Genomic DNA, 13977 nt, shown 5'->3' on the forward strand with positions numbered 1-13977 from the left:
AGGACTCTAATTGTTTTGAGGCACCTCAAAGCAAAGTCCATGGCAAATAACTGTTAACTGGTCCACTGACCAGTCATTTCCCATCTCTCTCCCCCTCTCCTAGGGTCTCCCTATTCCCTGAGACACAAAATTAAAATTAAGCCAATTACAATGGCCTCAAGAGTCCAAGTGAAAGAAGAGTCAATAGATGAGGTAAATATCCCTCGTTTTATTTTTTGTAATGATGGGGGTAACTTTATTGTTATCTTATGAAAATGTGTTTAGTAGCCACCATCTTAGTCAGCAGCCATCAAAATGATAGACCCTCCACCAGCAATAAGACTAACCCCTGCTGAAGGTTCAGATTATCATTAGCATTTAATATCAATAAAGCACTTTGAAAAATTAATGTTATACACATTTTAAAAAGATATACAACCATACACTTCATAGATGATGGTAGAAACATAACTATTCCTATGGAGAAACCAAATTTGTGTGACTCACTTGTGATATTTACTTTACTATGTTGGTCTGAAACGAATTCTACACAGGTAGAGGTATGCCTATAATTATACCTGACAAAAATCAACTATGGAAGAAGTCATGAACTTACATGTCTTTTTGATCTATGCTCAGTAGTTTTTTAATTCAGCAGTACTGATTTCAATCCACATGACTGTTCCTGATCCTTGCTTCACTGACTTTTACAGGTAAGTGGATCTCATTTTACCAATAAAGAGACTTAACACCAGAAGCAAAATGACTTGTTCAAGGTCACATTGATGAGACAAATGGGACTTAAAATCAGGTTCCTTAACTCCTAAATCTAGTTTTCTTTTCATGAAACCATTATTGCCTCTTCCAAGTTCCCCAATGCAGCCTGGCCAATCCAAGCTCATATTTAGGAGCTAGAGTTCTGAGATGTAACTATAAGCAAAAGGGTCACTACGGAGACCTAACTAACCCAGGTCGGAGATTGCCTTTTAAACCAAAATATTACCTGATATCCAGAAAGGTCTAAGCCAAAAAAACCTACTGGAGCTGTTTGGGCTTACTTTTCATCTCAGATTCATTAGTAATTCAATTCACTATTTCTATTTGATAATGCAAATAGATGTACAGTCAATGTCCTAGGAAGAAATTCTTTTAAACTATAACTGCATGAAGGAAGAAGGTCATTAGTCCAGAAAGAGGCAGGAACCAGACTGTGAATGGCTTTTAAAAAGTCAAACTAAGGAATTTTTATTTTTTTCTATTGGCAAAAGTGAGCCATGAAAGTTCAAGGATGTATTGGAAATCAGAAAAAATCAGGAGGCTTTTGAAATAATTTGTGTGAGAGGTATTGAGGTCTGAACTACAGTGGTTATGCTCCAAGTGGACAGAAAATGATGTATGTAAGAGATACTTTGGAGATGGAATTTACAAGACATGACCATTGATTGGATAAGCAAGTCGATGAAAATAAAGATGACTTGTGAACATGCCCCTGGGCAGAAACATGGAATACAGAAGAAAAAGGAAAAAATGAGTTTAGTACTCATCATGGTGAATTTGAGATAAGCGGGTAGAAATACCTAGAAGGAAATTAGAAATGTAGGACTCAAACACAGAAGCGATGAGAGCTACACATATAATGTAAATTTGTTGGATACAGAAAAATGAATTAACTTCATTATTTTATTTAAAGTACTATGGAATAGTCAAATTAAGTATTAAAGACTAAAAAGTTAAGTGATCTCAATTCTGGAATACTTTCAATTTTGCCTCCTATAATATATTTTTAGGAGGCAGGGAAGGAGTACATCAGTTCTGGACCACCAGTGATTTCTTCATTGAGAGATCTTCATTTGGGAGTTGCCTCCATTGATGCATATATGAATTCTAATAAATGCTGTGGTCAAATAAGCAAAAAAAATAAGCAAAGGAAAATATACCTGGAATATGTTGTTCCTATAAATGGCTAGCATGGGCCAGAAACAACAATGACTCAAGCCTTTTTCTGTTTCTGGCAAAAATGAATACACACACAGGCACACGCTCACATTCATACACTCTCTCTCTCTCTCATCCTGCAATTATCTGCATAAATAGCTGGTAAAGAGAGGAGGAGCAACAGTTAAGGGTTTTTACTCACTAATACATAAATCTCTTCTGCTGGAGCATCATCATCATCCCATTCTCCTTTCTATTTTCAAAATCTAAAGCTTTAGTTTGAAAGGTAGGGGTGAAAAGATGTCAAGCAGTCTGAATAAATGGCTGGCTTTGTTTCTTTAAGACTGTTGTATACTGTATTTATTCCATTAAGTTACCAAATCAGAGAATTTTAAACTTAACTGAATAGCTAATCATTGGGCAAAATACAAATACATTTTTGGAATAAAATAGTACTTGGAATGAAGTGACATATTACCATTACAATGTTGTCATATGCAATAAAGAAAATACATAGAAATTAAAATTCCAAAAACAAATACACAGACAGTTTAAATTAAATTAATTTATTTTTTAGAATATCCCTCTTAGTCCTGCATGCACTTGTTAGCACAAAGTTGAACTTTTATCACAATTGTCTTTGTAAAAGATAAAGAACGTACTCTGATCACTGCTTGGGATAGTTTCTTTACTGGATAGCCCCATGACCGCCAAACCCTGGTAATACTGTTGAGTCAGTAATCTATACAAAGTTCAATAGAAAAAATTTACTGAATATCCTCTGTTTAATGTAAACAAAGCAGGAGGCAAACAAAGGGTCTTATTTATAGTAACACTATTTTACAGGGCCTGAAATGATTAAATGATGTGTTAAAGCACTGGATTATTACCATGGCTTAGATATATGGATTCATTATACAACCCAAAATACAAATGCCATGTAATTTTTAAGTTAACATTCCACTGTTTCTTCTATCAATACATAGAAATTTCATAATTAAATGGTAATTTTATATTTGTACAATAGCTTTTAGAAATTATCAATTCATTAAGTAATTCCATAGTTTGTGCCCTGTAAAATTAGGTGTAACAATTTTTACACTAGCAATAGTGTAAGCAAGCTAAGGATTTTGGTCCTTATATATATATATATATACACATAAACAATGTACAACCAGATTGAAAAGCTGTGTATTAACTCACAGCTCCCATATTGCACAGACAGATATATTATGAGAACTATACATAATCACAATGAGGCATTGCAATGGTACTAGGCTAAGACTGATGCTCATTATGAAAACTTCAATAGGGTTTGAAAACAGTAACTACACTGGTGGAGAAATTTATTTTTAAATGTGTACCCCTATTTACATAAATATGCAAAGCTAAAATTCAGTTTGGGATCTGCTTAGGTGATCATCTCAGTTTTTTAGTCCAACACTAGCTATTAACAATCTTTTATTCAAATGCTCACCAATAGGAAATAAAGAACCCTCTCTATATATAGAACAATAAAAACTGACTACTTAGTGCAACTTTCCATTGACAAGTCCAGATCCAACAGAGTGATTTTTTCCTAACTTTCTAAATACGAAAAGTGCATGTAAAAATTAGAAAAAATAACAAATAAAAGCAAAGTATATATCTTAATTGTTAACTTATTTGGAAGAGTCGCTGTATTAATATAACTATGGTTTCTTTTTTTTTTGAAAGGCAAATGGGGTTAAGTGGCTTGCCCAAGGCCACACAGCTAGGTAATTATTAAGTGTCTGAGACCAGATTTGAACCCAGGTACTCCTGACTCCAGGGCTGGTGCTCTATCCACTGCGCCACCTAGCTGCCCTATAACTATGGTTTCTTAAGCAGCATCCATTACAAAAAGGAGTTCTAAAGCTTTCAGCTTGATTTCATGGATTAGCTCGAACACCCATTTCTGAGAGAGAACTAAACTGCATTTGGCTTAAGAGGTAACAGCATCACAGTGACATTGTAAGCACTAAACAATTACATAGCAAACATAAAATATTAATAAGCAAAATTTATCTTTATGTACTAAATTTTATATAATCCAAATTAAATAAACAACTTCTACAATAGATCAAGAATGCAATACTTTGCATGAACTGACTGATAACAATAGCAGACTGAATGCAATTCATTTTCAAAATCTTTTAAAGAAAACTACACATGATGTTAAAATCTATAGTTTTAAAGAACTTGATTATTTTGGGTTGTTTGCAAATTTGGAACATCATTATAGATTTGGATTAAATTACTTAGAAACATATTCTCTTAAAAGGTGGCAAGTCAATTACTGTTAAAAATATTCATAATTGTTTGATATCCTGTTCTTCTCTAATAATGAAAAGAAGCTTTAAGAAACATAAAAGAACAAAAAAATGAAATCAAAGCAAAAGCCTTAAATACACAAAAATTTATAATTTGGTCCTATATAGAGGCAGTGCAGTCTTCATATGTGCTAAGTAATATAGCTTCTTGAAGAGGCAGTGACAGATTCCCTTTAAAGGATTTTAAAGTTAACTTCTTTCCCCCAAATATCTTTAAGTGGACTGGTAACAAAGAAAAAGAAAGTGCAACAGCTTAACTTTAAAAATGTTTACAACAAAAAACTCCTAAACAGACAAACTTAGAACTGATCTTAGTACTAAAAAAATCAATTACATTAAGAAAGGCAAGTGGCAGCAAATACCGCTTCATCCACACAGCACTCAAGACTAGTGCCAATTGGATAAACTGCTAAAGAATCCAAGAGATCCCTTCAGCATCCATTTTACACACACACACACACACACACACACACACACACACACACACACACAGCAATTTACCAAAATCCCTTGATATACAAAAGCAGGACATTGAAAGACTATGATTTTTTTTCCTTCTTTAGAATCCTATACAACAAAGACTTCAATAAAGAAAAATGTAAACATTGAGATGTTGGCAATCTGATTGCTGCTTACTAAAGTGTCTATCAGTCAGTTCTTTGCCTAGAAACTACCATGAAATTCAATAGGATAATAAAATCACAAAACACATTGCCAAGGCACAAAATATTCTTAACTCAATTTCTGTTAAATAAAATTCTTTAAAAAAAATACCGTTTTAGCAAACACAATGGCAAATATGATAAACTGCAACCAACATGAAATCAATCCTTAACATTGCTAAATGAGATTAAAATAACATTTCAAAAAATATGTAATTGATTAGATATATGGTACATGAATTAAGAATTCTTCACTGTACCAAATTCTTTTTCTTATAAAAGACTGAAGTTAATTTGTTCTAAAAATTAGTATCTTCAGGTACCACCTTCTGGTTTTCCCTACCATTTTTCTGTATTGAATGAATTTTTCTTTTTTATGCATGTACAACTTTTTCTGATTTCTACTTTTCTTTCATGTTTTGTTTGATAAGAATTCTGACATCAAAAAGTTACAAAAACCAGTTATTTTCTTTGCTACATATCAAACCAAAAGAACATATGCATTGAGCTTCAGAGTGTCAAAAAGCCTTGCTACCTAAAATGATATCAAAATAAGATCATCGAAGTTATGACATCAGAAATTTTTACAGCTTTTCAAACAGACATAAGAAATGTTTGTTTCCTGAAGTTCCTTTGATTGCATCCTGGGTTTAATGACGTGCAATTATATACAGAACCATCACAATAAAGACAAAACTGTACACCTGTTACCAAGAATGTCCTTTCAATTGTGTTCTCCATGGTTCTGGCCAGTGTAAGGCTTCATCCTTTCTTTTCTGGATGACATGGAGGTTTACCATAAAGCTGTTTCTCATGGTGTTGATGAAGTATGATATTTCACAAAGGCAATTGCTGCTAATTCCTTACAGAACTCTTCTAGAACAATCACACCCTCTAGTAATGTCATGTGATCAATCCTGGCAAAGAGAAAAGAACTAGTGTGGTTAAAAGGGAATCTTCACAAAATAGCAATATGCTTATAAGCTTTCATATGACAACACATATGACTTACATTGGGCCTTCAGGCTCCAAACCAAGTAGTCTTTTTCTGACCAGAAGAAGTTTGGGGGTGAAATCTGGAATCCGTTGGATTCGGACCATAAGGTCTCCAACAACCTGTAACAAAGAAACAAAGGACACCGTGTCCCTCAAATCCCAAGCAGAAGAATCTCCTGGGAAATAAGAGCAGTTCATGGCAATGTAAAGCAGGGGGAATAATGAATGCTAAGGCTAATTTCAGGAAAATTTGGTCTGAATTGGGTTCTGATCCTTAAAAGCTAAGTCTAGATGTAGAAAAGGGGATGATAATAATACATGCTCTATCTACCTGAAAGAGATAGTGAAGGTATTTGGCAAACTTTAAAACAGTGTACAATGGGAGTTGCTATTATAAAGCTTTCATATGACCTACTTAAGATATGGGAGAGGAAAATATCAGTTTTTTACTATAAAAATACCTGTCTGACCAAGTATTCACATATACTCATTTAATGTAAAAAAAGTTAAAACACAAAGGCTTTTAAAGGTCTACTTTCTAATATTCACAAGATCAGAGAATCAGAGTTGGAAGTAACCTTGGGAGGTACTGAATCCAATCCCTTCATTTTTTCAAATGAGAAAATGAAGTGCAGAAGTTAAGTGACGTGCTCAAAGTCACAGACATCATAAGGAGAAGTTGAGATTCAAATCCAGGACTTCTGACTCGCATATTTAGTGCCACAATAGTTTTTTTTAAATCTATAGGTAGAGCATAGTTTCACAAAATCAAAGTCTGAAATTAGCATGGTACAATGGAAACATGGAAAAAATATTTGACTTTAAGCAAAAGGTTCGAAGTCCAACTCATACTTGCTACTCTCAGGATGACCTTGGGGTAAGTCAACTAATCTCTTTAGCCTTTGTTTCTTCCTTGGTAAAATGATGGGAATGGACTAAGTAAGTTCCAAAGTCTCTTCTAGCTTTAAACTTAGGATCTTATGATTAATAGAGCTGGAAAGGACTTTAAGGCTTGTCTGATCCAAGCCTTCATTTTTAGAGATAAAGAAACTCAGTAAAAAGGAGGGAAGTAAATTGAATATACCCATATAGCTATTTAATAATCAAGTCTCAAATATGACTCCAAGTCCAGTGAATATATTATATAAATTAAGTATCAAATTATATATAGAATATTGGAGCTAGAAAAAATTTTGGAGTAGTGAATGTAAAATCATTTCAAGGAATATGTATAAAATTTCCTTTTGCATGTACTTTATTAAATCTTTTTTCTTTAATAATTTTAACAATAGGCTAGCACTTCTATAGATTCCATATAACATAGTATTAATCACTCACCCTGACAATAACAGAAAAGAGTGATCTACAGCCAGAAGCCAGATTCACATAGGGATCCAAAAGGTATTCATGTATATGAGGATGAGGGAAAAGAGAAAGCCTGGATAACACTGATGTTACTTGTAAATTTACATCATATGGCTGTGAAAAGGAAAAAAAAACAGAAAGAGAAACATTTTAAGTCATTTTTCTTTTATTTGATACCATTCTGCTTAATTTACTGCTCAATCTAAGTTCACCAGGAAACACAATCCACTATCTTACTTTTTCCATTATGATATTCTACAACCAAAGGCAAACAGATCTACAACCTTGGTCAAAAAATTTTAATCCAAAAAAAAAAAAATCTTAGCATAGATTTTTTTTCATATGTTACACATATACAGACACAAAGATATAACTAAGATACTTTTTTTTTTAGGCTTTTGTAAGGCAAGCGAAGTTAAGTGGCTTGCCCAAGGCCACACAGCTAGGTAATTATTAAGTGTCTGAGGCTGGATTTGAACCCAGGTACTCCTGACTCCAGGGCCAGTGCTTTATCCACTATGCCACCTAACTGCCCCTAAGATACTTCTTTAGTATTTTTCACTAATGTACAAATCCCACTTCTGACACTATTTTTTTGACTTTGAGAAAAATCACTTTAATTCTGTGAGTCATTTGCTTCTCTATAAAATGAAGGGATATTTTTTCTCATCATTTTGGCTAAGATTAAGCACAGGTTTGGACTGTATGAGTAAGGTCTCTTCTAATTCCTATAATGTTTTGTAGGATCTGTCTCAGTAAAAGCCATTTTCCCAAGAGTCAAAGAATATGATTGGTTTTCAAGAGAAGTAAATGGATAACATTGATATGAAAAATGTAATTTCTTCTCTCCCTCTATAGTGGGTAGCATGGACAGAAAGGAGCCATGTATATAATAGGGATATTAGAAGGGGAAGGAAGAATAATTTCTGATCGTGTTCAATGCAATCCTCAATAATATTAAAGATAATTCATAAGTGACCCAACTGAACAGCTTTTTTAAAAAACACCTAGTCATGCCAGATATAAATCTGGCAAACATGGTAGTTTAAATAACAATATATGTTTTATTGAGTGCTAAAAGAAACAAAACTGATACTCATTTGACTAAGGTAGAAGATTTTGGTTTTATGGTCTCAATAAAAATCTAGTTTTATCACTGAATTAATGAAGATTTTCTATGAGCCACTCCCAAAGTGTTTTTGCCAGAACAGAAGAAAAACACATATTCCTATTTTTTTCTCTGATAACATAACACAATTCCCAGTGAAGATAACAAGACCAACAACTGGCCTACAAACTTTAATTTTTCTTTAAGTTCAAATGAAATATTAAAAAAAATGAATTTTACTTAGAGATTATGCTCTTGGTATAAAAAAAATGAAAAGAAAACTATGCAGAATTAATCCTACTTTTAGTATGCAAGGGTCTTGATTTTTTTTAAGCTCACCTTAGATCTGCCATTAAGTACCAAAGAAAAATGTAATTAGAATGATAAAAAGAAAACAGTACAATCAAAGTCCAAAAATAATTTTGGACTCTTAGAACAATTTAAGTCTTAACTGTAAGATTAATGATGGCTGAAAAATAAATTAAAATTCTTATCCAAGAACTATATCCATGTTCCCTTAGGATACTCTGGCTTTAATATATATATCCTTTTTTTAAAAGGTATTACAGAAATCACACAAAAGAAATCTACAGAAAAAAAGGTAAATCAAAGGGGACTCAATTTGAATCCTGGAATTCTTGCTTCCTAAACATTTAGATTCTTAATTAGAAGAGTTTTCGGAGTATTTAATGATCAATCCATCAGTTAATAAATATTATTAAGTGCCTGCTATAAGCAAAGTACTGTGCTAAGCACTGGAATGAAGACAAATATCAGGTTGTTTACATATATACTAACTGATAACCTTAACTAGACAGCCAAGTAAAGCTGTTCAGTCATAATACAAGCAGCATTTGTGAAATGTTCAGTGCTCAGGTACTATGCCCAACAAATAATTGAAAGACCAAGTAGCACTGGTGCCTAGGAGAGATTTTTGAGCAAGATTAAGACAGTAAGGGTAATTAAAGAGTAACATAACTAATATATATATACACACACACACACACACACACACATATATACTAGACTCCAAAACATTACCCAAGTCATAACTTACTATATATATCTATATATATCTATATATATATATATATCTATATATAGTATAAATATATATATATATATTTACTAGACCCCAAAACATTACCCAAGTCATACAGAAACCTCAATCTCTAAAAGTTTATATCAATCAAATATTAGAGAATATTTTACAATAAACTTTTCAAAAGCTATTCAATATTAAGAGGCAATAAAAACCACAAAAAACTTATATCACATTTTAAAAAAGAAACACATGGTCTGACCCAATTCATAATATTATTTTCTTAATTTTATTTCCTTTACCTGATTTTCCTCAGTACTTAATAACTGTCTTTTTAAAATTGAGGGATGAAATTTTTGTAGTATTCCAGAATTTGTTTTAAAAATATAGGTATATTTTTTCAAAGGACTGTATTTTTTCAAATATAGGTACATTTTTTCAGAAAGAAACGGTTTGAAAAAATATAAAATTTTATTTTATATTGGATAACTTAAAAGTGTTCTCTCCCACTGCCCAACCAATAAAAATGTCACGTTTGAAAACTAACTACCCTGATGATTTTATAAATGGATAAGAAAGAGAATGAGATCTAAACCCACATTACTCACTGGTAAAGTGAGTAAGGAGTTAGAAAGTATATCATGACTGAAGTCAGAGAAAGACTACCAATGGATCAATGAAGTGATTTTTTTTAATTAAAAAATTATTTTTATTTGAAGAAACAAAGTAATTTTGTCATTTTTCCTCCCCTCACATGAAAAAAACCCAGAATCGTTCACAAGTTCTTTGCATAAAGAAATTGCCTAAAAACAAGGGACCCTGCATATCAAAATTATAAAGGTTTGAATATATCTTTATTTGTAGTCTAGACCAAATGTTAGCAAATTTGGCCTAGGAGCCAAATTCAATCATAAAGAAATGTAAAAACTACTCCTGGCTCATGTGTTATATAAAAACAGGGAACAGATCAGTTTGCTACCCTCTGGATTAACCCAACAAGCTTAGTTTTCTAATATGTTAGATAAATTTAAAGATAGTCTAAGTGCTGCAACAGCAAATACAAAATATTAAAAACTTAGAGGAGACACAGAGAAAGAGTTCTAGTGCACTGAGTAGATTCTCATTAGTAGATTTATGAAAGAAATGTAAATGGGAAGTGTTAGGTGTGCATGGGTTGAAAACTGGCACATTAGAAATAGTATAAGTATCAGAGAGCAATTTGGAATTATGCTCAAAGGGCAAAAAAACTTTGATTCCAGGAATGTCACTATTAGATCTGTAACCCAAAGAGATCACGAAAAAGGGTAAAAAATCCATATGTAAAAAACATTCACAGGAATTCTTTTTATGGTAGCAAAGAACTGGAAATTGAGGGGGATGCCCATCAATTGGTGAATGGATGAATAAATTATGGTATATGAATGTGATGGAGTGCTACAGTTCTGTAAAAAAATCACAAGGGACCAGATTCCAAAATAGCCTGGAAAGATTTGCATGAACTGATGCTGAGTGAAGTGAGCAAACATTACACACACCAACAGCAACCTTGGGTAATGATCAATCCTGATGGACTTGTTCATTTCAGAAGTACAATAATCAAAGACAATTCTAAAAGACATATGATGGAAAATACCAACCACATCCACAGAAAGAACTGTGGAGTTTAAATGTAGGCCAAAATTTACTGTCTTCAATTTTTAAAAGTTGTCTTATGTGTTATGTCATTTTTCCCCCTCTTTTATTTTCTTCCATTTGGATTTGATTCTTCTTTCATAATACGATTAATATAGATCTATGTTTAATGCAGTTCTACATATAAGAGCCTTAGGTTGCTTTCTGTCAGTCTTGTGGAGAGGGGAAGGGAAAGGCAGGAGAAAAAAATATAAAATTCAAATCTTGCAAAAAAAAATTGGTGAAAACTACCATTTCATGTGGTTGGAAAAACAAATAAAGATATTTAACTTGGAAAAAAAAAATACCATGGACTCAAGAAAATAAATGCTGAACTTAAGCAATTTTACAAGAAAAATAAACTAAGGAATATTAATTTACATTAAATGTCATCTCTAACTCTCTATTCCCTAATGTTCTTTTTCAATGTCCATATGGCTGCAAATTTAACTTTCATCGAAGGAAATTACTTAGAGTACCAAAGAGGTGGCAAAGTTGGGCAAGAAAGGTTCAGAAGAGTATATCAAGTAAGACAAACAAGGAATATAGCATTGTTAAGGTTTAAGATCTAAAGAAAACAAGTACCATTTATAGAAAATAGTAATTTGAAAGAACATAAATCCTTATATATGTTTACTTCTAATTACCTGATCAAGAATCCTTCCCATTCTGTCAAACAAAACTTTTAAGAAATGACCCTCAAAGAAAGCTGCATCTAGATTGCACTTTTCCAAAGCTTTTGGAGATCCAGGCCACTCCCATCTTAGGCAGATAGAACAATAGTCCCGGAACTAGGGGAAAAGACATATTGATAGTTAACTTGGGCTAATAAATTTTAAACAAAAAAGTAATTTCAAAAATTCATTAGTGCACATTTATTCAACAAAACAGGTGCTATGCTAGATAATTAGAGACTACAGTGGGGCACAATGAAAACAATTAAGTGTTGGTGTAGAACTCAAAAGTCTTGGGTTTGAATCCTGTCAGTGACTATGTGGCCTCAAGGAATGTTCCTTAATTCCTTAGAACTAGATTTCCATTATCTGTAAAATGAGGGGTTTAAAATAGATAATCTCTAGGGGGTCTTCCAGCTCTACATCTGTTTGTATTCTGATCTTAATTGGACTTTTCTTGGTACATTTATTATATAAGCCCAAAAGAAGAACATTTAACTGAAATGGCCCTGAAGTGACAATGGGGCAGAGGGCACAGAGGACAAAGATAACTGTCACCAAAAAGTCAGCTTTCTCACTTATTTCCTTCAATATTTCCAACTAGAATTACTTTAAAAGAAAGATAAATCCTGACCAAACCATCAAATTTACTATTGAATGGCATGAAAATGAGTAGAAAGATTTTTATCAGCAAAAAAGCAATGGCACAGTATCCATAATTGGGGCCTATAACTAGTTTCAAGAAAGAGGTGTTCTCAAATTTAAGTAAAAATTTTTCTTTCTCATTTCTGGTTATACAATTTGAAAAATAAAAAATAAAAAGAACATTGCCTGCTTAAATATGCAACTTCCAAAATTTACACAAAAGAATACTCCCAAGGGCAGTTAGGTAGTGCAGTAGATAGAGCACCAGCCCTGAAGTCAGGAGAATCTGAATTCAAATTCAGTCTCCAGTCTCAGACACTTAATACTTACTTAGCTGTGTGACCTTGGGCAAGTCACAACTCCACTGCCTTGCAAAAATAAAAAAAATACTCTCTATAATGTGCCTTCTTATTTTTACCTTAGTCTAGATAAAAGGCATTCATGACAAATTGCCAAACTACTTATTGGTGTTAAATGTAATCTTTAAAAAATAAGATGTGTCATTTTAAAACAGATAATTAAAATGCTTAAAATAATTTTCTCAAGTTACTATAAATTTCAAAGCTCACAAAATATTTGCATAGATTCAATTACAAAGTGCTTTTTAAAAAACAAACAACTTAATTAGCCTAAGGAATATCATAATAATAAAAATAACAATATCAAATGGTATACTAATTACCAAAAAGATACTTTTTAGGATATCACAAAATCATAACAAAACATTTTGAAAAGACCTAGACTATCAAGAGAAATAATGTAAGGAGGTGGGGGTGAAAAGGGAGCTATATTTCTGATTATATGTAGCAGGCATCAAAACATCTTAATACTGGTTAAAATAGGCATATAGATCAATGGAACATACAAGACAAAGGAGAATCAGAAACATGGAAACTCAAATTAACTATCAATTTCAAATGATTTGGGCCCTTAAGCTTTTAACATTTTATTTATATAACATAGATAAATCATTTTTACACTAAGTTCTTTGAAATTCTGATCCAGTAGTAGTTTTTAAAATCAATTTGATATCTAGGAAATATCCAGAGATCCTTTTATAAATTATATTATTTGTTCTATTAGAGTTTATAAATTTAAAGATATTTTATTCCAATTTGAAAAATTGTTTTTTAAACCAATTTGAAAAAATTGGTTTAAATATATTGCTTTAAATCATAAATCAATCACAGGTACATTTAGTTAACTCACAATTTGAGAAACTGAAAGATTTCAAGTATTTAATTGTTTAAAAGAATGATTCTATGACAAAATAAATTTGAATTTCAAATTAGAGAGGCTAAGAACACCTCTCCTTCCACTGTTTATTTGGCAGCTGAAATGATGCTATGAGAAAATGTATTTGATGTTACAACTTCAGATACAAAAAAGACCTCTCAGCCTGCTCTCTGTTGTACCAGTACAGAGGAAATGACAGTGGATTTGGGATAAAAGGACCCAATTTTTTTGAGTCCTGGCTCTGTCACTACTGATGTGACTTTGCAAATCACTCAGACTCTCTGGGTCCTATCTCCAGCCCATCTTCCACTAA

The 13977-nt window shown here is 32.3% G+C and overlaps 1 protein-coding gene across 1 annotated transcript in view; it reads right to left on the reverse strand.

The window, feature by feature from the left end:
- Positions 1–447: 447 nt before the first annotated feature.
- The window catches only part of FHIP2A (FHF complex subunit HOOK interacting protein 2A), a 40569-nt gene continuing 27039 nt past the window's right edge, over positions 448–13977 (reverse strand). Inside the window, exons 14-17 of the mRNA XM_074233597.1 lie at positions 11757–11900; positions 7262–7402; positions 5940–6043; positions 448–5844 (exon numbers count right to left, since the gene is read on the reverse strand). Of these exons, the coding sequence (XP_074089698.1) occupies positions 5739–5844; positions 5940–6043; positions 7262–7402; positions 11757–11900 (495 nt within the window). The 3' untranslated portion in view covers positions 448–5738. The remainder of the gene's footprint in view (positions 5845–5939; positions 6044–7261; positions 7403–11756; positions 11901–13977) is intronic.

The sequence above is a fragment of the Macrotis lagotis genome, chromosome 4 (assembly GCF_037893015.1).
Source record: "Macrotis lagotis isolate mMagLag1 chromosome 4, bilby.v1.9.chrom.fasta, whole genome shotgun sequence".
Lineage (NCBI taxonomy): Eukaryota > Metazoa > Chordata > Mammalia > Peramelemorphia > Peramelidae > Macrotis > Macrotis lagotis.